The sequence below is a fragment of the Triticum aestivum genome, chromosome 1B, assembly GCF_018294505.1.
Source record: "Triticum aestivum cultivar Chinese Spring chromosome 1B, IWGSC CS RefSeq v2.1, whole genome shotgun sequence".
NCBI lineage: Eukaryota > Viridiplantae > Streptophyta > Magnoliopsida > Poales > Poaceae > Triticum > Triticum aestivum.
In genome coordinates, this window is record NC_057795.1 from 543238142 (window position 1) to 543264770 (window position 26629).

General features: G+C 46.7%; 2 protein-coding genes and 1 long non-coding RNA gene across 8 annotated transcripts; 1 reads left to right on the forward strand and 2 right to left on the reverse strand.

Moving 5' to 3' along the window:
• Positions 1 to 3973: 3973 nt before the first annotated feature.
• On the reverse strand, positions 3974 to 4725 carry LOC123094311 (uncharacterized). Its single transcript, XR_006445797.1, has 2 exons — positions 4406 to 4725; positions 3974 to 4204 (listed from the first exon to the last, which is right to left on the reverse strand). It is a non-coding gene; the product is annotated as an uncharacterized lncRNA (long non-coding RNA).
• Positions 4726 to 7710: 2985 nt separating this feature from the next.
• Positions 7711 to 18776, forward strand: LOC123137132 (probable LRR receptor-like serine/threonine-protein kinase At1g06840). 6 transcript variants are annotated; one of them, XM_044556739.1, is made up of 21 exons: positions 7711 to 7997; positions 8702 to 8885; positions 11714 to 11855; positions 12295 to 12366; positions 12664 to 12735; positions 13000 to 13143; positions 13235 to 13306; positions 13416 to 13487; positions 13583 to 13657; positions 13852 to 13920; positions 14138 to 14206; positions 14273 to 14344; positions 14829 to 14915; positions 15030 to 15098; positions 15509 to 16005; positions 16458 to 16616; positions 16731 to 17014; positions 17158 to 17209; positions 17533 to 17783; positions 17865 to 17999; positions 18226 to 18776. In XM_044556739.1, exons 2-21 carry the CDS (start codon positions 8789 to 8791, stop codon positions 18571 to 18573), a joined length of 2838 nt encoding a protein of 945 aa, XP_044412674.1. In that variant the 5' UTR covers positions 7711 to 7997; positions 8702 to 8788; the 3' UTR covers positions 18574 to 18776. The 6 variants fall into 6 exon arrangements, with proteins under 6 accessions (XP_044412674.1, XP_044412691.1, XP_044412678.1 ...); XM_044556756.1 differs by lacking the exon at positions 7711 to 7997 and adding an exon at positions 12419 to 12544 and having other exon boundaries at positions 11781 to 11855; positions 12295 to 12337; XM_044556747.1 differs by lacking the exon at positions 7711 to 7997 and adding an exon at positions 12419 to 12544 and having other exon boundaries at positions 8871 to 8885; positions 12295 to 12337.
• Positions 18777 to 19094: 318 nt separating this feature from the next.
• Positions 19095 to 22112, reverse strand: LOC123137157 (B3 domain-containing protein Os05g0481400). Its single transcript, XM_044556771.1, has 7 exons — positions 21778 to 22112; positions 21493 to 21552; positions 21281 to 21379; positions 20502 to 20536; positions 20261 to 20432; positions 19960 to 20166; positions 19095 to 19360 (listed from the first exon to the last, which is right to left on the reverse strand). Exons 1-7 carry the CDS (start codon positions 21871 to 21873, stop codon positions 19178 to 19180), a joined length of 852 nt encoding a protein of 283 aa, XP_044412706.1. The 5' UTR covers positions 21874 to 22112; the 3' UTR covers positions 19095 to 19177.
• Between the last annotated feature and the right edge of the window lie 4517 nt (positions 22113 to 26629).

A 26629-nucleotide genomic window follows, 5' to 3' on the forward strand; every position in this document is an offset into this window, starting at 1 on the left:
GATTTCACCAAGATCCATCTATGAGTTCATCTAAGCAACGAGTCATGGGAGAGAGATTGCATCTACATACCACTTTGTAGATCGCGCGGAAGCGTTCAAAAGAACGGGGTTGAAGTAGTCGTTCTCGTCGTGATCCTATCACTGGAGATCCTAGCGCCGAACGGACGACACCTCCGCGTTCAACACACGTACGGTCAGTGTGACGTCTCCATCTTGATCCAGCAAGGGGGAAGGAGAGGTTGATGATGATAGCTCCAGCAGCAGCACAACGGCGTGGTGGTGGTGGAACAGCAGCACTCCGGCAGGGCTTCGCCAAGCACGTAACGGAGGAGGAAGAGGTGTAGCAGGGGGAGGGAGGCGCCAGAACTTCAGGGTGCGGCTGCCCCCCTCCCCCTCCCTTTATATAGGCCCCCAGGGGGGGCGCCGACCCTGGGAGATCCAGTCTCCCAAGGGGGCGGCGGCCAAGGGGGGTGGAGTACCCCCCAAGCCAAGTGGGGCGCCCTCCCCCCCCACCCTAGGGTTTCAACCCTAGGCGCAGGGGGTGGGCCAAAGGGGGCGCACCAGCCCACTAAGGGTTGGTTCCCCTCCCTACTTCGGCCCTTGGGGCCCTCCGGGATGGGTGGCCCCACCCGGTGGACCCTCGGGACCCTTCCGGTGGTCCCGGTACAATACCGGGTGACCCCGAAACTTTCCCGATGGCCGAAATATCACTTCCTATATATAATTCTTCACCTCCGGACCATTCCGGAACTCCTCGTGATGTCCGGGATCTCATCCGGGACTCCGAACAACATTCGGTATGCTGCATACTCATATTCATACAACCCTAGCGTCACCGAACCTTAAGTGTGTAGACCCTACGGGTTCGGGAGACACGTAGACATGACCGAGACGGCTCTCGGGCAATAACCAACAGCGGGATCTGGATACCCATGTTGGTTCCCACATGCTCCTCGATGATCTCATCGAATGAACCACGATGTCGAGGATTCGAACAACCTCGTATACAATTCCCTTTGTCAATCGGTACGTTACATGCCCGAGACTCGATCATCGGTATCCCAATACCTCGTTCAGTCTCGTTACCGGCAAGTCACTTTACTCGTACCGTAATGCATGATCCCGTGACCAAACACTTGGTCACTTTGAGCTCATTATGATGATGCATTACCGAGTGGGCCCAGAGATACCTCTCCGTCATACGGAGTGACAAATCCCAGTCTCGATCCGTGTCAACCCAACAGACACTTTTGAAGATACCTGTAGTGCACCTTTATAGTCACCAGTTATGTTGTGACGTTTGGTACACCCAAAGCACTCTTATGGTATCCGGGAGTTACACGATCTCATGGTCTAAGGAAGAGATACTTGACATTGAAAAAGCTCTAGCAAAACGAACTACACGATCTTGTGCTATGCTTAGGATTGGGTCTTGTCCATCACATCATTCTCCTAATGATGTGATCCCGTTGTCAATGACATCTAATGTCCATAGTCAGGAAACCATGACTATCTGTTGACCAACGAGCTAGTCAACTAGAGGCTCACTAGGGACATGTTATGGTCTATGTATTCACACGTGTATTACGATTTCCGGATAATACAGTTAGAGCATGAATAAAAGACAATTTATCATGAATAAGGAAATATAATCATAACCCTTTTATTATTGCCTCTAGGGCATATTTCCAACAGTGGACCCATCACCTGAGGCTGATCCGGCGCTCCGGTCCTTGGCTCAGTATTCCGGTTTACCGCTGCCGGATTGCTAGTCCCTGCTCCTAGCGTATCAAAGAGATTCATCGCGTTATAATCCGCCGGCAAGCGAGATTAATGTCTCCTCCTGAATACTTGATTTGAAGCGTTTTGATCCATCAAAAGTCGATAATTCTCGGCTTGAATCCTTTGCGCCTGGGCATCTAAAGCGGCCCGTTCCTCAGCCATCCTAGTCTCCTCAGCCGCTAAATCTTCTTTAGCTTCTGTTATCTGATCCTTCAACCTTGCAATGTCCGCATTGTGCTGATCCTGCGTCGCCGGTGTAACTGTCGTGGTCAACAAAGTCGCCCAGGCATCCATCAAACCGGAGAGAACTTGAGCCAGCCGGCGCGCGGAGCCTCCTGTCCTTGCCACCGGTCCGGACGCCGCCGCAGTAGAGTTTTGCAAGGTCGGCTGTGTTCCGGCCATGAAGATCCCGACGTGGTTCGGCGGTTCAAGAAATTCCGGAATACTGGTGCCATCGAAATACCCTTCAAACACGCCATCCTAAACTTGGTATAAGGATTCGGTTTCACCAGCGGATGATTCGCCGTCGGAATAAGCGACCGTCTCTTCCTCGGATACCGGTTCAGATCCGATCCCATGGACACATCCCACGAACGCATGCTTCATGGCAGGCTGAACCCGGGCGGGACTTGCACACTGAGCCGTTTCGACGAGGTCAGTGCAGATGTCCGGCCTAGGGCCCAGTTCGCCGATCTTGCCGATGAAGACGTGAATTCCGCCGAAGGGGACCCGGTACCCGTACTCGATTGAGCCGGCCTCGGGGCCCCAGCCCGCGTTGTCGATGTAGAGCTTGCCGCGACGACTCTTGGTCATCCGGCCCACTGTGTATCCTTTGAGTCCTTCAAAGCTGCCCTTCAAGAACTCGAAACCATCGTGCGATAGCCCCACGGTGGGAGCCAACTGTCGTGGAAATATCACGTCAGATGTCCTCATAGAAGGACTTAGTCGTGGAGCCATCGCGATGGGTTAGCTTAAAGGGATTAAACCGTACAAAGGACACGAGGGTTTTTATACTAGTTCGGCCCCTTCGATGAAGGTAAAGGCCTACGTCTAGTTGTGATGAGATTATTGGGGTCTCGCTAACCAGGGAGCTAAACAAGCTATGCCTGGCTCTCGAGTTGTTGTTTGTTGTCCCTGAACCGCCGCCGGGTCGTCCCCTTATATACACGGGTTGACGCCCGACCGGTTTACAGAGTCCCAAGGCCGACTCATACAAGTGTTCGGCTCGGTCTCTCCTTTCCTTATCTTACAATACAAGTTACATGACTATGGCGGTTTACCACTATGGGCCCTAATCCGCCTTTGGGCTCCGGGCCTCTAAGCTTCATAGTAAAGCGCCATCGTCTGAGTCTTCGTGGGCTTCAGTATAGTTGAGCGTGAACTGGCCCCTCCTGGGCGGTTTACACTCAGTAGTTATATCCCCAACAGTAGGTGCCCCATACCCGGTAGGCGTCCTGGTTGGGACCTCAGGTCTTAGATGTTTATGTTTGGCTGCGATGTCTGTTTGATATTAGGCCCAGACTATCTGCGCCCCTTCATCAATGAGATAGGTGTAGCGACAGTTGTTGCTTAGACGGTGACTTTAGTCTTGCTGTTGTATGGCTTTGTAAAGTCTTGTGAGAATAATTAATAAAATGGACGTATGCATCGTCTAGATGCAGAGGCCGGGGGTCATCCTCCTTTTCTAAAAAAAGTATGTCTTGATGGGCAAACACTTTACAAAAATGAGTTGTGTGCGATGCCCGTGCGATGCCTTGGAGCATCGCACATGTTATGCAATATGGTTACCCATGTGTGATGGTTTGAAAGTTGCGCAGACGAGTTTTGAAGGTTAATCATGTGCGATAACTCGTGAAAGTGCATACGATTGTGTTGTGAGAATTGTGTGCTCTATCGGGCACACAATTTAATTAACAAAACTGTGTACGATACTGAGGATCATCTCCCATGATTCTATCATATGGGTTGTGTGCGATGTGACTTGCTCCCCTCCATCTATATGAACAACATCCTCTGTCTGCAGACCTACATACTTAGAGCAACCTTAGGATAGTCGTCATACGATTGCCTCAACTTATATATTTTTATTAATAGAAACCATTAGGATTCATCCGAAACCAGAAAACCGAAAGGGGCCTAGCATTAAGTTCACACATGTCATATCCTCTGCCTAAAGAACACAAAGTCGAGGTAACCAAATGTGTAAACGACACCAGATAATCATTAAGAGACAACATTATATCAGCTATATGTAATAATGAGAAAGTATCAAACATAGGGAATATATAAGCCGACAACAAGATACTAGTCTAGTCCTTACTCTTCTTCCTCTTCTTCACTTGAAGTGGCCAGACTGGGGGTGTCGTCCTCGCAGAAGGAGTCTGGGTTCTTTCATGGCCCTTTACAGAAGGACATGGTGGCGCTGCCAGAGATTGCAGAAAGAATGAGAGAACGCAGGGATGAAGAAAAGAGCAATGAAGATTGAAATAGGCATTGATGGATTATATTAGTGAATTAGAGGGCAGTTTAGCCAGATTGCCAAGTTACTTAGAGCAACTCCAACGTAGGGGCGGACACGGCAGGCACCCAACGCTAGAACGCAAAAACAGACAAAACGCCCCACCTCCTCCGTGTCAGCCGGCACCTCCTCCCGCCGCCCCTCCTCTCCCAGCGAGCTACCGCGTTGGGGACATCTTTCTCCGTCCTCATGGCTCCCACCCGCGCTAGCAGCCCGCAGATCCGCGCTCGCACCCTCCGCGCGCATGCCAGCATCTGGCTTGCCAGATCCCCTCGTCGCGCACGAGCAGGAGGCAGGGACGGCGGCGCTGCTTGGGGAGGGGCTCCGGCGAGGCAGCCCTGGCGGGGACCGGCCGAAATAGGGAGATCCGAGGCCGGATCCGGGGCGGGTTGTCAACGACGGAGCTCGTAGCCGACGGCGGCGAGCTGCACAAGCGGGGTGGCGACGGTTAGAGAAGACAGAGAAAGACATGGGAACGAGAGGAGCAGAGGGCACGAGCCTGGGGGTCGCCGGGGGGCGGCGGCGGCGGCACTTCTCGCCAGCGTGAGGAGGAGGTCGAGACCGGGTCGGCGCGTCTCCTCCAGTTACTCAGCGAGCGCCAAGAGGAGTAGCAGGAAGTGGCAGTGGGCAGCGAGCGCGGCGGTGGAGATCTCCCAGTGGCCTCGCCAGTGCCTCGCTCCTCTTCGCGGTGGTTGTGGAGGCTGACGCCAGCTCGTGCGTGGTCACTGCTAGGTGGGACCAGAGGCGGACACGAGCGGACGATAACGGTCGAGTAGAGCGTCCGCTTCCGTCCGCTTCGGACCCATTTGTTCCCAGATTTGGGCCAAGTTTGGGTCGGGGACGGACATCACGCGGACATAGACGTCCGTTTCGTTCGCCCCGTTGGGCCAAGTTTTTTGTCCGGATGACCCAAACGGACAAAATGGGTCGCCCCATTGGAGTTGCTCTTAGCAACTTGTCAGATCCCCGCATCGCTCCCGCATCGGGCGGTCGCTACCCTAGCCGTCGTCGAGCCCCGATCTAGTCCCTCCTCTCCTCCCGTCGCTGCCGCGTGATGCCGTCGGGCTAAGCCCGGGGGCAGATGGCGGTGACAGGGTTCTCTCTTTCGCGGCTTGGGGTGGGGCGGGGCCCCCGGCGTGTGGAGGCGGCTAGTTGGGTCCTGCGGTGCGACAACCGGCCCTACCTCACAGCGGGGCCGGCTGCTCTGCTGCCAATTGGATTTTGGATTGGCTGCGACATGGAGGGCCTGGTGGATGGATCGGTTGTACATGTGGTCTGGCCTCCGGTCAGATCTGGTCTGGCCGGTGCGGCCTGCTCCATGCGCGGCGGCGGTGATCGATGGCGGTGCAGTGCATGCGAGGCTGGATGGAGGTTCCTCAAGTGGATCCGGGTGAAAACCCTACTCTTGGCTCATTGTCAAGGCCGGCGATGGTGGCGTTTTCTGTGTCGTCCCCTTCCTGAAGGCATCATCGTGATTAAGCTCTAGACCCCTATCTGACACCTTCAAGGGAAACCCTAGATCAGTCGATTAGATTACAACGACGCTCTTGTGTCGTATCCCTCTTTGGGGCATCATTTTTGAAGGTATGCATATGCTCGAGGGACGAGTGGACGGCATCTGCGGTGGATCGGCGTTCCATGTGATGCATCAACGACGTGGAGTCCCGGTGACGTGGCGCCGCATGGCCTCGACGACAGATGTGTGATGATGGACGCACGTAGGGAGGAGGTGTTGTCTGGCGCCGTGGTGGTGTCAACAGCAGGTCTGCAAGGTCGATGCTTCAATATCTGCTCTAAAGATGGATCAATGGAAGACGACAATGACGACCTATGAGAGTGTGTCCGCTTTGTGCCCCAGGCCTGTGTGGCTTGGTTGGGGCGTCCCGCTTTACATGTTAGGCTTAGGTAAGAGGTCTGGGTATTCAGTTCACTCTTTCTGCACCCCTCATCAATGGATAGGAATAACGACAAATGTTATTAAGATGGTGGCTTCAGACATATTGATGCATTATTTTGTATGGTCGTTGCGATTACTTAATAAAGTGGCTGAATACATTTCTCAAATGTAGAGGCTGGGGGGTCATCCTCCATTTAAAAAGAAAATTAGAGGGTGGTTAGAATTTTGATATAATCAATAGCCATCAGTACCACCGCTCCGAGCTCACGTGGTTGCAATTCTCAAGATGATAACTACACACACGCTTTTGAACGTTCACATGTGTGCCTTGAACTATTTTAGGATTTGCTCAAACAAAACATGTGTGATAACTATCGTTTAATATAGGACCATTGTGAAGCAAGATGAACTCTGTTTAATGATGTCGCCATACCAGTCAAGCAAGCTCGTTTCTCATCGGGAACTGCGCATGATGATGCTATATCTGATCTATATGGCATGACATGCACACTGAGGTGCGTGCTTACAGCTTATGATGGTGCGTTGAAATATGCAAAAGTTTGGGTTATCCCCCACCCCCCACCCCAGCGACGGGGGGCCTCGTGTTGCACAATGTGCCATTACAACAGGGTTTTGTGAAGTGTTTTGTGTAAGGGATGCATTCATGGATCTCCTATACAATGTAGGGGACAATACTGAGCACAAGACCTTGGGAGAAGTACTGTTGAGTCATACAATGCCCGAGGAAGGAAATAGAAGTCATGGAGAAGATCCGTCAAGCCCATCCACAAGCAACCAATGGCGCCCGTCTTCTCGCCATGACAGCTATTGCGTGCTTTCTCAAAAGGAACCTAACAATCCCAATTCAAGTGCAGAGTCTTATAACAAGCAACTGATATCGTTTTTGGCAATACGTTATTAGCCACAGATATCAGGAAGTGATCAGACGTCCACTCGATGCAGCTTGTGTCATCAACAGACATACTCTGTCACATACCATGGTCACATGTACCCGTCAAGACAAGTACTTTTGGTGTTTTTATGCATTCAATTAGAGAAGACCCTAGAAATACTAGGTTATAGGATAGGATATCTTATTCTCTGCAAATTCATGTTTGAACCCCCTAAAATTACGAGATGATTAAAATTAAACTAGATAACATGTGACTACTGAGCGATCATATTTTGGCTAAACATTCCCGTCGACTGCGAGGTGTCTGTGTGACTTCATAAAATCTTAAGATGCTATGCCGGTTCAGTCTCTCGAAGATGTTCATAGGCGTAGAGTGTGTACGTGTGCGTGAGTTCATAGGGATGAGTGTATGCGAACGACTTTAATTATACTGTATTAAGAAAAGGCAAACCAGTATTTTTTTCATTTCTTTTCTTTTGGACTCAGCAATTATCATACTACCGTTGTAGCGTGCCGCGTGTATACGGGCCAGCTAGCTGGTGAGATAGCGGGGTTCCATAAGGGCCCACGTGCAAATTGCAAAAGAATTTCCAGCACAGTCTACGCCCGAGAGAGCAGCCGGGGGATCCCCCACCCCACCCATATAACGAGCGCGCCACGACGGCGGTGGACTCCAGTTCCAGTTCCACGGCGCCTACGATAGCCTCGCCTCATCGCCTCCCCTGCTCTCCACGCTCCTCCTCGACGGCGGTGAACTAAGCAGAGAGGACAGAAGTGTCCGAGCTCCGAGGGGCCGACGCGGGAGGAGCGAGGCGGCGCCCCCTTCCCCGCCGGCTCTCCTGTCCTCTCCTTGCAGGGAGGGAGGAACTTCGCGGCGCAATTTCGAGGTTCGTTCTTCCTCCCCAGATTCTTCCATTTACAGTCTACCAATGGGCACTCCTGCGAATCTTGTTCTGGCCAAGTCTGATAAGATCGTTTCCATGTGTTGGTTCGATTGCTTCAGACACTTCTACCAGTTATTATAACCCCCTTCGGATCTTGCCCCCAAAGCGTCTCAGAACAATTTACCGTTTGAAGACCCAGTTTAATCTGCACCATCATTGCCTTGGTAGCACTCAACTGCTTGCCGGTAGCTTTGTCGACACTTTTGCCATTGGTATCGTGTGCAAGTACTACCATCTGTTGCATCTCCCAGTTTTCAGTTGGCATGTCGTGGTTGCAAAATATATATTTTTTCGAGAAATATTGTGGTTGCAAAATAGTATGGCGTTATTATCAGCGCTGTCGCCCTCGTCGCCGTGGGGCGCGGTCCCTGGAAGGCGAGTGATAAGATATGCAAGCTCCTCTGTTTGTCACCAGTTTTTAAGAAAAGTCTGGCTTGTGCAAAGGAGGGGGTAGGTGCACGGCTGCATGTGACTGTTATCACATCTGGCCAATTGGCCTCGCCATCATCAGCTCGCCTTCCATTAAAAAATCGTGCAAGGACGAATACTGCTACTATATGTTTTCTGATCTTAGCGTCGGCATCACGGACGTTTTGGCTTTTGGGTTGTCACTAGATGCTGATCACTGCTGCATTTTTCTTGTTTAGGACCCAGAGCTTTTGAAAAAGAAAAATATTCCTGTTGGGGATGTCAGAAGTTTCTGCTTAATTATACGGTGAGACAGTGAGAGAGAGATGGTTACTTTTGGAGGCATCTTCTGCGTGGTTATTCTGGCTGTGATGCTCCCCTGCTTGGATGTTGCACTGGGGCAAAGTACTGACCCTTCCGAAGGTAATCTTCTGCTTGGGTGTGTAGTTCATAATTTGCTATCTTGTATGTTACTGCTACCATTCTGAAAGAAAGAAAGAAAAACAAGGAAAATCGATTGATATCTGATGTTCAGTTCAGACAGTAATTTCTCACTATGTTATATTCTGTTTCTTATTTGTTAGAAGGGAGAGAGAGGGATTGTTGCGGAATAGTTCGTTGTATTGCTTGAGCCTCATGGGCATATATATAGTAGTACATATGATCATCTTGGAGTACAAGGCAAGGTAGAATAATATCCTACGCTATCCTAGCTTTCCTAATAATCACGATACTCAACATCCCCCGCAGTTACAACGGTAGCGACGCAGACGATGAGACTGGAGAATAATCCGAAGGTAAGCCAACGGACACCCCCCTACAGTCGTAACGGTCGATGCATCGTGGAGTCGTGGCTGGAGTGGAAACCGACGAGGTTGCTCAAGCGAAGTGGTAGCCCTTTGTGCCGTTTGTCGATGTAGCCGAGAGCGTATGTGGTAGGACCGTGGTCGAGGTAGCCGTGCGAAGAATGCCGTGGTCGATGTCGAGTTAGGGTAGCCGGTGTCGAGGTAGTGGTGTGCCGGAAGGAGGATGGTGTTGACGAGGCGTCGCACCGGGTGTGCCAAAGCTGCGGACACGTTGTAGACGAAGGCACGCGTCGGTGTTGCCAGCACCGGGCATGCGAAGACGGACGAAGACGAAGTTGACGAAGCGCCGCACCAGGCTTGCCAGGCCCGGCAACACGATGAAGGCACGCATCGGTGTAGCCAGCACCGGGCATGCGGAGACCGGGACCTGCACGAGTTGTTCGCCATGTCGAGGAATCGAAGGGCCAGCAGAGAAGAAGACTCGACGACGGTTGTGGCGCCAATCGACGTGGAGGCCGATGTCACCATGGTGGTCGGAGTAGACGAAGTGGTCGGGGTAGACGACGGCGACGAGCTGGTGCTGGACGAAGACGAACATGGTGGACGGACGACGGTGGCGGCGGCAGCGGCCAAGGAAGAGCGGCGGCCTAACGGCGGCGGCGGCTAGGTTAGGAGTTCGGCGGCGGTGCTCGAAGAAGGAAAAGAACCTGACAGCGTGACGAAGACCGGCGTGGACGGTGGCGTTCCCGCGCCAAGGGAGACGGCGCGGTGCATACCACGGGAGGTCGACGCGAGGTGACGGCGAAGTGGACCGCGGGCCGCGGCGCTACAACCCGAAGGGGCGACGCAGCGTCAACGGGCAGGTCGGGGCGACGGCAGGAAAACCTCGGGGTGGCGGCGGGGACCACGGGCCGCGGCGCTACAACCCGAAGGGGCGGCGCAGCGGCGGAGCGCGGGTCGGTGCAACCGCGAGGACGGCGGCGTGGACCGCGTGCCACGCTCGCTTCGGCCTGATGGGGCGACGCAGCGGCGGCGCGAGGGTCGGTGCAGCCACGGGGATGACCTGGAGCGGTCGGCCTCGGGGCGGCGGTGGACCGCGGGCCGCGGCACTACGGCTCGAAGGGGCGACACAGCGGTGACACGGGTCGGTGCAGCCAGGAGAAGAACCACGGGGCGGCGGTGTTGCGACCCGAAGGGGCGACACAGCGGCAGCCCGTTGCTCGATCGGTGGATGGCGCGCTGAACTCGAGGATGATCTACACGGGACCTGCAGAGGCGCGTGCAACTGACGGGCCAGGTTGGTCGCACGAGTAGATGGGGCGAATCGCGGCGGCGAGCTAGTGATCAAGCCGATCGCGCACGAGGTCGGGGACGCCGCTTGGTGGAGGCAGGGTGGCAGGGGAGTCCGACATGAAGCCGGCGGTGCCGGATGGCGTGGGATGTCGTCCGGACGAGCGCGTCAGCACCGGCACCCGGGCTGCCAAAGTAGCGCCGGCGCCCGGGCAGTGAGGCCCGAGTGACCAACGGAGCAGCGGCGCCCGAGTTGAGGCTTCCAACGAGCCTGACGCAGCCGAGGACAGCCGGGGTAGGCCGCCGTGCAGACGCGGCGGAGGCGGGTGACGTGGATCAATGGGCGGGCCGGCGCGCGAACAGCAGCTATGACTGGCCGCCACACCGCGCGAGGCCGCCGGGCGGGGCGATGTAGGAGTCCGGTCAGAGCAGGGCGGCGACAGCCGGCGCAGGGCGACGGCGGGCCGACGCGCGGACGGCGGCTGTGAGGGGTCGCCTGTCGCGCGAGGCCGCCGGGTCGGTGAAGAGGTGGCCGGTCGCGCCGGTGTTGGAGTAGAGGCGCACGGGGGTCGACGACGACGACGGGTGACACAAACCTGATCACATAGATTGGAAAACCAAAAAGAAAAACGCCAATCAAAACGACCGGCGAGAGAGAGAAAAACCCGGATCAAAGGATCAGGAAAAAGACTCTAGGGCAGCTGGTCAACACGGCCGGCGGACGAACCCTAGGTACGGGCGGCGCGGCCCCCGGCGGCGGTCATGAAGGCCGACCGCCCCGGGGGCGGCGCGCGGGTGCGGAAGAGGAAGCGGCTAGGGTTTAGAACCCGGAAACTGATAGTATATTAGAAGGGAGAGAGAGAGGGATTGTTGCGGAATAGGTCGTTGTATTGCTTGAGCCTCATGGGCATATATATAGTACTCCCTCCGTCCCAAAATAAGTGTCTTGAGCTTAGTACAAATTTGTACTAGATCTAGTACAAAGTTGAGACACTTATTTTGGGACGGAGGGAGTAGTACATATGATCATCTTGGAGTACAAGGCAAGGTAGAATAATATCCTACACTATCCTAGCTTTCCTAATAATCACGATACTCAACATTATTTGCAACCTTCCACGCAAATTGAATGTTTTGTTTTTCATAATAATGCAGTTGATGCACTCGGGGCTATAAAGGGAAGCTTACTTGATCCTATGAATAACCTTGAGAACTGGAACAGGGGAGATCCATGCACTTCTAATTGGACAGGAGTTTTCTGCCACATCATCAATGATGCGCTTCATGTGACAGAATTGTATGATCACTACTTCTATCTAATCTGTTCATAATATCTTCACTTCTGTTTATTCATTCTATGAGCTCTCTATTTATCAACAGACAAGATTGTTTACAAGCAGTAGCCTTTCCAATTAAATGCTAATGTCTATGTGTTATGTGGATCACTAATAAAATATATGTTTTCTGCATGCACCTATAAGAAACTAATTAATGTCTTAAACTTAAAAGTATCTCATGGTCATAATAACCAGTTTAATCGAAGGCAAAACAGGAACTACCTTTACTTGTAAGGGGTAACTGTGCATCTCCCTTGTCCTTTGATATTGATGACTTGTCCCACGATATTTTCATGTAGTTTTGATTGTTATAGGTGATATATTATTTGTAAGATTGATTATTTCAGCGTACTATGCAACCTGTCATGTTCCTGATAGCATATATTTTATTCAATGCAGACAGTTATTTAAGAGGAACCTGTCTGGAACTTTGGCACCAGAGGTCAGTCTTTTATCTCAGCTGAAAACACTGTAAGTATTACCCTGATTGTGAAGTTACTGATTTACTTAAGTTCTTATGCAGTTGTTAAATATTAAGACTTGCTACACTTCAGTATTATCAACGTATACAAATTCATGGTGTCTAGTAGCAATGTGATACAAAGGCTTAAATTATCCTACACTATGGAATTACTGAAGAGAGTAACCAGTCAGTAAAACTATAATCCTATCCCGATGTTGATTGCTTGTCTCATGCTTATAGTAGCTGTCATGTTTACTCTGAAGCTGTTCTATCCTAATACTAAATGATTCTTATTTTTCATGAAGGGATTTTATGTGGAACAATTTAACAGGCAGCATCCCAAAAGAGATAGGAAACATCACTACACTCAAACTTATGTAAGTGCTTGCTTTCTGTTGACTTCCCCCCTTCGATATGCAAAGAAATCATTGGAACCTTCTAAGAGACATAATTTGTCTGTTCCTTTGCTGCTAAACCCATGCAAGATCTTTTTGGCGCAGAAGTTCTTGCACAATAGATACTGTATACATAAAAAAAACACTTAGTATCATTTATTATTTTTACATGAGGAATAATCACAGCAACATCCCAATATGTATGTAACAAATTATGCCAATTGTTAAGTTTTATGCCTTTTGCAGACTATTGAATGGCAATCAGCTCTCTGGTTTCCTACCAGATGAGATTGGCAACCTTCAGAACTTGAACAGGTTACAAATTGACCAAAACCAAATACTGGGACCGATACCGAAGTCATTTGCCAACTTAAGACATGTGAAACATCTGTAAGAAATGTTCATTTCCATTTTCCCTATGCTTTGCTAATTGATGTTCAATGTGAACTTAGCTCTAACCTCTGTTTTCCATTCATTTCAGCCACATGAACAATAATTCATTAAGTGGGAAAATTCCATCTGAATTGTGGAGAATCCCATTACTTCTTCACCTGTATGTGGAAGTCTATTTCTTTCCCAAAATTTTCTCCTTGTGAAAGTTTAGTAGGAATTATGGATCTGATATTTGTTTTCCGATGTAACCAACACTTGCACATTTGCAGGCTTGTTGATAACAACAATTTGTCTGGACCTCTTCCTACAGAATTAGCAAAGGCACCTGCTTTGAAAATATTGTGTGTGCCCCATTCGCACATTCTGAATAGAACTTTTTCTCATAAAAGGAAAAGAAAAACACCTGTTTCTTATATTCATATGTTTCTGTTTCTAGTCAGGCTGACAACAATAACTTCAGTGGAAGTTCCATCCCTGCTACATACAGCAACATAAAAACACTGTTAAAGCTGTGAGTGTGATCTTTTCTTTCTCTGTACTTACACGTTTGTCTTCTTATTTTATAGTACAATTTTAAATATGTCTGTATAATGATTTAGTTCCAGTTTTATTAAGCAACATCTCAACATGCCAATGTCTAGTATCCGTAATTCTTACACTTACACCGAGTTCGTGGAACTGAGAGAACGTTTCTTGTGTTATCAGGAGTCTTAGGAACTGCAACTTGCAGGGCGCTATTCCTGATCTGAGTGCCATATCTGAACTTGGATATTTGTGAGTGCACTAGCCCTGCTAAAAGTACATGTCATAGTTATTTTCCAATTATTGTCTTTTGATGTTATGGCTTGCACTTTGAACGTGGCATACCTTATACTCCTTGTTACTGATGATTTATGCTTGAAATAGCATTTTGACAACCCATTTTAGTTCATGCATTTCAGGAAATAACTCCACAGGTGTCTAAGCTACTATTACTCGCATGCATTTTCAGGGATCTTAGCTGGAACAAACTGACAGGACCAATACCAACTAATCAGCTTGCATCAAATATCACTACTCTGTATGTACCTCCGATAATGTTTGTATATTGTCTTTAGTCACTCGACTAATTTCTGTTTTCTGTCAGTGATTTGTCACACAACATGCTTAATGGAACTGTCCCGTTGAACTTCTCAGGGCTTCCTAATCTTCAGCTTTTGTAAGTATACCATTTAGGCCATGTTTGGCATTGCGCTGGATTATCATACTGTTTGCCCAACCCACTTGTGCCAACTATAGTCTTTGTTTGAACCATTCTTGCATATTCTATTGGATAATTTTTCACAAAAGATTATAAAATAAGCACAGCAAAACACAGTTCAGCAACCGCAAACTGAGCCTTAGTTTCCTAAATCCTGTTTCAGACATCTTTCTGTCTTACTGCAAACGTAAATAATGTGAACTCTAGATCATATCTTATTAAGTGAAGGCTCGAGGTTATATTATTTTCTGCAGGTATTTATTGATCAACTCATTGTTGGTTTACAAGCAATACTCACTTTTATTTAGATTGATACAAAATCACCCTGTATGAGTTGTTTATTTTTCTAATTGCAAATACAGGCATACATAAATAGTTTCTATGTAATCAATACTCCTTATGCTTTATTTTTCTAGATGTGCATGACAAGTTCATTTTACAGGTCAGTTGAAAACAACCGTCTAGATGGTGCTGTTCCCTCGGAAATCTGGAATGACATCGTTCTTACTGGAAATCGAAGCCTTGTTCTGTATGATCCCTTTTGCAGATATTTTTCCTAATAGTATCAACTATATATATATATATATATATATATATATATATATATATATATATATATGTAATACATTTTTTGATCATGCAGGGACTTCCAAAATAATTCCCTGAAGACTATTCCGGCTGCATTTAATCCTCCCCAAAATGTTACTGTAATGTATGTTCTCATACATATGCCATGCTTTGTCATGCATCAGCAATTTGCATTCCCACATAAACATATCTACTCCCTCCGTTCCTAAATATAATTCTTTGTAGAGATTCACTCATTTTGCACCGTATGTAGTCCATAGTGAAATCTCTACAAAGACTTATATTTAGGAACGGAGGGAGTATATTATCTGTTCAAATGCATGCTGTGAACATGCAAGTATTTTGTAGCTGATCTCCGTTTTGGTGGTCAGCACCACCTTTGTTGCCTAGTTAGAGTTGCTACAAATCTCCCTTTCTGAATTTGAGAATAAATATAAGTAACTAGAAATTGATTTCGCAACGCATACTTGTATCTGTTGTAAACTGAAATATAATGTAATTGATTGTAATCACCACTGTTGTCATTTTGTGCAGGTTGTATGGAAACCCTGTCTGTGGGAATTCTAGTGGAGCTCCGATAGACAGCCTCTGTCAACCCCAGTCTGTAAACCAGCAAACCTCTAGACAGCAACAAGACTCTAGCCTAATTTGTTCACCTTGCCCATCGGATAAAAATTACGAGTACAACCCATCATCACCTATACCGTGTTTTTGTGCCGTGCCACTTGGAGTTGGAATTCGACTGAAGAGTCCAGGAATCACAGACTTCAATCCTTATGAAGGTGCCTTCGGGGACAGCACAACGTCTTTATTGAAACTGTATATTTACCAGCTACATGTTGAGCACTACATATGGGAGGTGGGTCCAAGGCTCAACATGCACCTCAAGTTATTCCCAAGCAATACAAGTTTGTTCAATATGTCTGAGGTTGTGCGACTCCGACATGTACTTGCTGGATGGGAAATTACTCTTCCAGATATCTTTGGTCCATATGAGCTTCTCAATTTCACACTTGGTTCCTATGTGGATGGTACGTACACTTTGAAGATCAATTGTACAAAGGCATAGTTTTATGACGAAAATTCTAATTTTAGGCCACGTGGGAGTACTAAATAGTGGCAATTTTATTTGTAGCCTTTCTGTTAGTTTGATCAGCGCAATTAATGGCTCCATGCAATGCAACACAACTACTCCCTCCGTTCCAAAATAGATGACTCAACTTTGTACTAAGTCATCTAAAGTTAGTACAAAGTTGAGTCATCTATTTTGGAACGGAGGGAGTATCTAGCACTTATCTTTGGCAAGTTATTCTGATTAAAAACTTTCAAAGACTGTAGAAGATAAAAAGGCATAGTTTGACTAATAATTGGTTTTTATTTCATTTTTGACTCATGATTCATTCGTTTCTATGTCGCCGATGTCCTCTGACCAGTTACTCCCATCTGTTACTAGTAACATGTCTGTTGTGCGTAATTTTTACAGAATATCCAAATGAAGCTTCATCAGGTTTAAGCAAAACGGCAATGGGTGCTATCCTGGCAAGCGCAATAGCTGCTGCTTTTGCACTTTCTGCAGTAGCCACTGTTCTTATAATGAGAAGGCGTTCAAGACACAGAAGTAGAACAGTTTCAAAACGTTCACGTAAGTCACTAATACTTTTGTAAGCAGTAAACTGATTATGCAAATAAACATTGCTAGCAGACACCTTATTCAAGAGGTAGCACCTGAAGATTTGCATCACATTACCATTTGCAGTGTCGAGATTTTCTGTCAAAATTGACGGTGTGAGGTGCTTTAAATTTGAAGAAATGGCTAGGGCCACCAATAATTTTGACCTATTAGCTCAAGTTGGTCAAGGAGGTTATGGAAAAGTCTATAGAGGAACTCTAGATGATGGGGAAATTGTAGCAATCAAACGGGCACATGAGGATTCTCTGCAAGGTTCGAAGGAGTTCTGCACGGAAATAGAGCTCCTATCCAGATTGCATCATCGCAATCTGGTTTCGTTAGTTGGCTATTGTGATGAAGCAGATGAACAGGTGCATCTCTTTTGTTTGCATTTGATATAGATATGATATTTTGTCAACATTACACTGATAAGAAGATGTGCTTAATGCTACACTGAAGGGCATTCCAATTAATTTATGTTATTCATGCTGTCATCGAAATTGTGTTTTCGCAGATGCTAGTTTATGAATACATGCCAAATGGTACTTTACGCGATCATCTTTCTTGTAAGTACACAGCAACCTTATATTATTCAAATTTTATTTAAGAAATTTACATTTTATTTTTAGTACTACATAGATTCTGTAGGCCCAGTTGGGTGGTCTGGGATCCCGGCCGATCCTGCTCACCCAAACTAGCAGGGCTCTTAATTCAAGATCGTCTGTATACTCATCAGTTTAGTGAATCTTATTTGTAGGTGTGTTTTCATTAATTATATATAATTTGGAACTCTTGATAGTGTAGTACAATCATTGGAGCATTCAACCTGTCCAAATGTTTTCCTAGATTAATAAGCTCATCTTATGTTGCGATTTTTCCCCAATCGCAGCCAAGGCCAAACGATCTCCCGGTTTTGTGTTGAGGCTTCACATAGCATTGGGTGCCTCCAAGGGAATTCTGTATCTACACACTGATGCAAACCCTCCTATATTTCACCGTGATGTGAAGGCCAGTAACATTCTTCTGGACTCGAAATTTGTTCCAAAAGTGGCTGACTTTGGTCTTTCGAGGCTTGCTCCAGTGCCAGATATTGAAGGAACATTAGCAGGTCATGTTTCCACTGTTGTCAAGGGCACACCGGTAAGTATTAGTTACACCGGAGATACTACAGTTGCCGTGCTTTCTTGCAGAATAACAAGATATTTCTTTTATTTTCGTCAGGGATATCTTGATCCAGAATACTTCCTGACTCATAAATTGACGGATAAAAGTGACGTGTACAGCCTTGGTGTTGTGTTTCTTGAAATGTTGACTGGGATGAAGCCAATTGAGCATGGGAAAAACATAGTGCGAGAGGTAAATAATCTTCACTTAAAACTGTAATTTCAGCTAGCTTTTGGAAATTCACATAAAACATAAAACATGATGCAGCATGTTTAACTTATAATGAGGGGACATCAGCGGGCAGTGGCTCAACATGTTCATTTGTGCTTGCAGAAAATGGCAACATCATTCAGCATACATGAATTTAAGTGGAATGCAAACAGTTTACTAAAATAACTAAATTGTGTGCATGTTATAGGTAAACAAAGCGTACCAATCAGGCAATATTTCTGAAATCGTTGACAGACGGATGGGCCTGTGTCCTCCAGACTGCATCAATAGGTTCCTCTTGCTAGCAACCAAGTGCTGCCAGGATGAGACCGACGCGAGGCCTTCCATGTCGGAGATTGTCCGAGAACTCGAGGTCATCTTGAGGATGATGCCGGAGGCGGATCTTGTTCTGATGGATACTACGGACACAGACTCAGGTGACATGAGTAAATCCTTGTCAACTTCTTCAGCAACCGGAACTTCCTTTGTCACACAAACCTCTGGCAGTGTTAATGCAAGCAGCGGCGTCCTCTCCGAGGTGCTGGCTCCTCGCTGATCTTGGCATTTTTCATAGGATTTTAAGTTGTAAATGCGATGATGTTTTGTACAATTGACTTGTTACGCTCATGTCGTTTGTGTTGTAAATTAATTAATTAGTCAGCTTTGATGTAAACTAGAGAATGTGAATGAGAATAGCTGAGGAATATTGACATAGCTTGAGCTTTCCAGAAATTTAGAAGCTTCATGCACGCAGAGTGACATCAGCTGTGGTTCTCACTTATGCTGGACATTCCAGAATTTCAGAAGCTTCATGTGCACAGAATAATGAGTGGTGATTAGCATCACGTACACGTAAGGATGGTGAGAAACATATTGAAGTGCTTGAGACACTGTATTAGCATAATATATAGGGGTTACGAATGCTAGATTACGGCACAGAACATTTCTTTACATGTAATCTAGGCCTACATATGCTGATAATTGGCTAGAGATATCGGTTTACCATAGCAGAAGGGTGATCACTGAGCACCCATATTTTCAGAAACAGGCCAACAAAAAGATGCAAAACAGATGACCTGGCAGGAGAGCGCACCACTAATACGAGAACATATTTGCCCAAAGTACATATATTTCAGGGTCTGATGGAACTAATAAGAAAACTACCGTCGCCCACGGAGTTTTCTTCTTTTAGCTCCTTTTAGAGGCTCAGGGCTGGAAGGGGGTTCAGAAACAGGTGAATCCGTCTGGTCAGGAACTTCCTGGGCTGAATCACTGTCCACATCAGCATTCTTATCATTAGGCTCAGCCTCTTTTCCATCTTCGATAGCTTTAGAAATGTAAATCTGCAACAAATAAAGAATAGCATGTGAAGGGCTGTAGATGTATGACCCGAAAATGCGACTAAATGTACATAAGAACAAATTGCTAGACCTGATGTTTATCACTGTTTGAGTATGCATGCAACACGATACCTCAGCTCAATGATACAAGGCACCACAAATTTTGGGTCTAACTTTGACCATCGATTTGACCAATAAAATATGAGTTATATGCACTAAAAAAGCATCATTTGCAACTTCTTTCAAAGGTGATGAGTCAATGTTTTTTTTTTGTGGTATATAACTCATATTGTATTGGTCAAATCGATGGTTAAAGATAAGACACAAAATATGAGGTGGCTTTGTATAAAGAAAAGGAGGGAAGAACATAGCAGTAGCAACCAGTTTACTACCCCTGTTTGCGTTATATATACATTAATATGCACTCTCTCGAATGTAATTTATGATGTCAGAAATTTATGGTCATGAGCCCCTTAATCAGGTCCCGCAAAAAAAAGACATCCTTAATTGGAAGTTGGGACAAGATTGCGAGTTTTTGCAGCAATGATAGGGAAGTTTATTTGTTCCAGATTAATGAGGAACTAGAGAAAAATAGTTAGTACCTTAAATCTGTCAGGCTCAGCCAATTCAAAGACCAATGAGTCCCCATCTTCCAAGTCATGGTGCATCGAGAAGCCTCTCCATCCACCACTCAGACCTGTTCGATTTCCGATGTATACAGCATCAAATTCAACACCTTCTTCATCCTCCAACACCATCTTATGTTCTCTGGGAGGCAGATGATCTTTGCAGAAACTAGAAGGGAGACCCTTGTGTAAAGGAAAATTCGTAACCGTGACTATTAGTTGATCTTGCATATGTATCAAAACTAGTTAAACAAAAATCCAGGGAACAACATCTTACAAGCCAAAAGCAGCTGGATACATGTGATCGAACCATGGTCTTGACAAACGACGGGTTGTCAGGGTCTAGACTATCTTGAAGTTTCTCAGCTCTTTTAAAAGCACGCTGTTGTTGTTGATAAGAAGAAATTCTCCCGGTGTATCCCCTACCATTGTCCACACTTTTACTTACCCTGGTCAACAAAGGAGAGTAACCAATTACCATGTCCAAGATTAATCAACAAAGTTAGTGAGACTACTACCTTCTGCGGCGCACAAAATCATCAAGTTCGGGAAACTGCAAAAACAAACAAATGACAGTCTAGTGTCAACATTAGCATGGCAAAGCAAAAACAAATTAAATCACTTCATGAACAAAATGAAGACAAAACTAAATCTGGGGACAAACCAAGGCACTAAGGAACAATTTTGTAGAGTACCCATTTGAGGAACTCCACAAAACGGGGTTAGCAAAGGCTTTGCTTTTTCGAATTTGCAGTTGTTACCTACACATTTAGAAACAGAACAACACTATCTAACTTCATATAGCACACGTATTTCATATCCGTGTTAGCAGGGGCATCACGGCAGAGCAGTGTGTCCCCAAATGATCGCCGATGGAAATATACAAACCCCATCCCAACCGCATCAGATTGCAAGAATGAGAGAAACAACATTCAAGAAGGATATATCCCACTTCAAACTAAAGAAACTATTAAATAAAGACAACAATTACCTCACAGAATCAAATAAAGAGAAAACTACATCTGGGGACAAATCAAGGCACTAAGGAACCCATTTTTGTATAATATACCCATTTGAGGTTGCCATGCAAACAGGATTAGCAAATGATTTTTGTTTCTTTCGAATTTGCACTTTTTACCTACACGTTTAGAAGCAGAACAACAATATCTAACTTCATATAGCACAGGGTATGTCCTCCTTCAAACAGGGTATAATAATAAAAAAACTGTTTTTAAAATCAGAAACACGGCAAATCTAACGAAGCCATAAGACCGGATTAAAAAGAGCGAGGACTCACATCATCCTTGTAGGAAACAGTGGTCCTGGCCCTGGAGGAGCGCCTGACTTCGGTGGTAGCCTCGAACTTCTTCCTGGACTTTGGGCTCGCCCGAGGAGTCTGCAGAATCAACGAAATCGGTCGAATCAACCCACGGCAACCGCACGAGTTGAAGCCCGCACCTCACTAGAACTTCGCCCGGATTGAAAGTACAGTTGCTGCGATGCGCGCACCTTGTCCTGCTGCCTCGTGGCCTGGATCAGGCTCTTGGCCATCTTCGATATGCCCAAATCCTGCGGAAAGGAGGGAAAGAGGCAAAGAAATTAGTTTTGTGAAAGAAAGAAAGAAAGAAAATTCCGAAGCCACGGCGAAGAATCCAGAGACAAATCTGCAGTGGGTATCGTCGCGAAATGCCTCGTCTTTCGCGCATCTGCTCGTGAGAAAAGGGAGGAGAGGAAAGGGATTGGTCCGTGCTGGTTGGTTGGTGCGTTGGGTGTTCTCCGTGCGAGAGTACCAACCTCGAGGTGCTTGAGGTTGTCGAGGATCCGCTTCCGGCGCTCCTCCTCGTAGGCGGCGCCCGCGCCGCTGGCGCTGCTCGCCTCCGCCGTCGCCATGGGCCGGCTTCTCTGTCCTCTCTCTTTGTCCACGCGGAGAGCGAGACGCGGGTCAAAGGGGGTCAAAGTATTTTCGGGTCCTTTTGGGAGAGGAGTGGGAGGGAGGGGGGCGGGGCGGCATGCCTTTGTTGGGAAGACGCACACGGGTTTGGGATTTTGAATTTGAACGGAACGGAGGGGAGAAGGGAAGGGGATCCGACCGACGCGTCGCACGGCAACGGCGACGGCTGGTGTCGCCGTGCGGCTGCCAGGTGGGCCCAGGCGCTCGTTTACGGTTTTTCTTTTAGTATGGCACTCCTCATAGCACGGGGTATCATATGGGAGGCAATTCATCAGCAGAGCATGGCTCCGGCCACTGGCTATACAGCGCCGTCAGCCTATGTACGACGGCTGGCTACACCCCTCCAAGTGTTGGTGCGGTTGCCAGCGAAGTAGAGTAGGACAAGGAACACGCACCGGCTCATGGTACTCAAGGCGCGGTCGTCTCCCATGCCCTATCTTCCTCGTCGGTCGAAGTGAGGTCGATGATGGACCCGTCGTGGTCGGAGGCCGGCATGTGCACCATGGCGCGCTTGCGGCTCCCGGGGTTGTCGGCCACCCGTACCGACGCCAGAGGGCGCTGATGTCTGCTAGAACTATGTCGATATTTTTCCAAAGAAAAGGGATGATGCAGTATAGCGACGGTAAGTATTTTTCTCAGTGATGAGACCAAGGTTATCAAACCAGTAGGAGAACCTCCTTACACCACGTAAACAACACCTGCACACAAATAACAAATACTCGCAACCTGACGTGTTAAAGGGGTTGTCAGTCCCTTTCGGGTACGGCGCCTCAAGATAGGCAAATAACTTGAGGTAAAAGTGGTAGATAGGATAAATAGATCACGGAACAAATAAATTGCAGCAAGGTATTTTTGTATTTTTGGTTTAATAGATCTGAAAATAAATGGAAAGAAAAATAGATCGCAAAGGCAAATATGATGAAAAGTGACCCAGGGCCCGTAGGTTTCACTAGTGGCTTCTCCCGAGAAAAATAGCAAACGGTGAGAAAACAATTACTGTTGGGCAATTGATAGAACTTTAAATAATCATGTCGATATCCAGGCAATGATCATTATATAGGCATCACGTTCAAAATTAGTAGACTGACTCCTGCCTGCATCTACTACTATTACTCCACACATCGACCGCTATCCAGCATGTATCTAGTGTATTAGGTTCATGGAAAAACGAAGTAATGCAATAAGAATGATGACATGATGTAGACAAGATCTATTTATGTAAAAATAGAACCCATTTTGTTATCCTTAATAGCAATGATACATATGTGTCGTTTCCCCTTCTTTCACTGGGATCAAACACCGTAAAATCGAAGCCATCACAAAGCATCGCTTCCCATTGCAAGATCAATAGATCAAGTAGGACAAACAAAACCCAAATATCTGAGAAGAAATACGAGGTCATAAGCAATCATGCATATAAGAGATCAAATAAGACTCAAATAACTTTCATGAATAAAAAGATAGATCTGATCATAAACTCAAAGTTCATCGGATCCCAACAAGCACACCGTAGAAAGGCTTACATCATATGGATCTCCAAGAGACCATTGTATTGATAATCAAGAGAGAGAGAGAGAGAGAGGAAGCCATCTAGCTACTAACTACAGACTCGTAGGTCCACAAAGAACTACTCACGCATCACCGGAGAGGCACCAATGGAAGTGGTGAACCCCTCCGTGATGGTGTCTAGATTGAATCTAGTGGTTCTGGACTCTGCGGCGGCTGGAATTGATTTTCGTCGACTCTCCTAGGATTTCTGGAATATTGGGGTATTTATAGAGCAAAGAGGCAGTTCGGGGGGCACCCGAGGTGGGCACAACCCACCTGGGCGCGCTTGGGCTCCCAGGCGCGCCCTGGTGGGTGCTGCCCTCCTCTAGGCACCCCCCAGGTGCAGCCCTGGCCCGCTGGATGTCTTCTGGCCCAAAAAAATCCTCAAAAAAATTTGCTGCATTTGGACTCCGTTTGGTATTGATTTCCTGCGATGTAAAAAACATGCAGAAAACAGCAACTGGCATTGGGCACTATGTCAATAGGTTAGTACCAAAAAATGACTATAAAATGATTGTAAAACATCCAAGAATAATAATATAACAGCATGAAACAATCAAAAATTATAGATACGTTGAAGACATATCAGCATCCACAAGCTTAATTCCTGCTCGTCCTCAAGTAGGTAAATGATAAAAACAGAAATTTTGATGTGGAATGTTGTCTAACATGTTCATCACATTTCTTTTATTTTTAGCATGGACATTTGGACTTTTATATGATTCAAAGCAATAGTATAGTTTTGACATGAAGACTTTAATAATCAAGCATACCAACAAGCAACCATGTTTTTCAACATATCAACACTAAAGCAAGTTATCCCTAGCCCATTATGATCAACCATTGATCCATTCATGAAACACACTCGAATATTAGCTACACCCAATGCTGAAATACGATCATAGTGCCCCTTAGTTGGTGCTTTATAAGAGAAGATGGAGACTCAAATTCAAAATAGAAAAATTGCATAAGTAAAAGAAAGGCCCTTCGCGGAGGGAAGTAGGGATTTGTAGAGGTGTGATACGTCTCCAACGTATCTATAATTTATGAAGTATTCATGCCATGTTTATAATACTTTTACATGATTTTGGTATGATTTGATTAGAACTAACCCGGACGGACGCTATTTTCAGTAGAACTACTGTGGTGTTGTTTTTGTGCAGAAATAAAAGTTCTCGGAATGCGCTGAAAATCAATGAAGAATATTTTGGAAAATATAAAAAATACTGGAACAGAAAGCTACCGAAGGGGAGTCCCGAGGCCACCACGAGGGTGGGGGCGCGCCCTACCCCCGGGAGGGTGCTCCTACCTCGTGGACTCCCCGTGGGCCCCCTTGATGTGAAACTGATGCCAACCTCTCCTATAAATCCTAAAAACCCCAGAACAGAAGAGAGATCGGAAGTTCCGCTGACGCAAGCCTCTGTAGCCACGAGAAATCAGTCTAGGACCTCTCTGGCACCTGTCGGAGAGGGCCATCATCATCGGAGGCCATGGGGGAGGATCTCGGAGGGGCCATCATCGCCATGGAGGCCAAGGACCAGAGGGAGAACCTCTTCCCATCCAGGAGGGGCATGGAGGAGGAAGCACAAGGGGGAGAACCTCTCTCTCGGTGGCGCCGCTTTGCCATCGGGAGGGGAATCATCGCTGCGGTGATCGTCTTCATCAACATCACCATCATCATTACCATCCTCATCTCTTTTACGTGGTCCACTCTCCCGCACCCCGCTGTAATCCCTACTTGAACATGGTGCTTTATGACACATATTATGATCCAATGATGTGTTGCCATCCTATGATGTTTTGAGTAGTTATCCTTTGTCTTTGGGTTGATTGATGATCTAGATTGGTATGAGTTGTATGTTTTATTTTGGTGCTGTCCTATTGTGCCTTCCGTGCCGCGCACACGTGATGGATTCCCAATGTAGGGTGTTGCAATACGTTCATGATTCTCTTATAGTGGGTTGCTTGAGTGACAGAAGCATAAACCCGAGTAAGGGGGTTGTTGCGTATGGGATAAAGGGGACTTGATATGTTAATGCTATGGTTGAGTTTTACCTTAATGATCTTTAGTGGTTAAGGATGCTTGCTAGAGTTCCAATCATAAGTGCATATGATCCAAGAAGAGAAAGTATGTTAGCTTATGCCTCTCCCTCATATGAAATTGCGATAGTGATTACCGGTCTTGTTAACAATTGCCTAGGACAATTCCGCACACCAACCCATCATTATTCCAGACTCGCTATTTATAATACTTAAGTAATATATTCTAACTTTATGATAACAACACCTACTTTTATATTTTAGCGCTCTAATATCTTGCAAAGTTATCCTCTTCATACCCACAACATAGTTTTATTTCTCGTTTCTAGTTGGAAGCAAATGTTCGGTGAACGTAGAGTCGTATCAGTGGCAGATAGGACTTGAGAGAATATTGATCTCACCTTTAGCTCCTTGTGGGTTCGACACTCCATGCTTATCACTTCCACCTTGTAAATTGCTAAGATGATTCCCTGCATTTGGGGATTATCTGTTGGAAATATGCCCTAGAGGCAATAATAAAAGTATTATTATATTTCATTGTTCATGATAATTGTCTTTTATTCATGCTATAACTGTATTATCCGGAAATCGTAATACACGTGTGAATACTTAGACCACACTATGTCCCTGGTAAGCCTCTAGTTGACTAGCTCGTTGTGATCAACAGATAGTCATGGTTTCCTGACTATGGACATTGGATGTCGTTGATAACGGGATCACATCATTAGGAGAATGATGTGATGGACAAGACCCAATCCTAAGCATAGCATAAAAGATCGTGTAGTTCGTTTTGCTAGAGCTTTGCAAGTGTCAAGTATCTCTTCCTTCGACCATGAGATCGTGTAACTCCCGGATACCGTAAGAGTGCCTTGGGTGTATCAAACGTCACAACGTAACTGGGTGACTATAAAGGTGCATTACAGGTATCTCCGAAAGTAGCTGTTGGGTTGACACGGATCGAGACTGGGATTTGTCACTCCGTATGACGGAGAGGTATCTCCGGGCCCACTCGGTAATGCATCATCATATTGAGCTCAATGTGACCAAGGTGTTGGACACGGGATCATGCATTACGGTACGAGTAAAGTGACTTGCCGGTAACGAGAC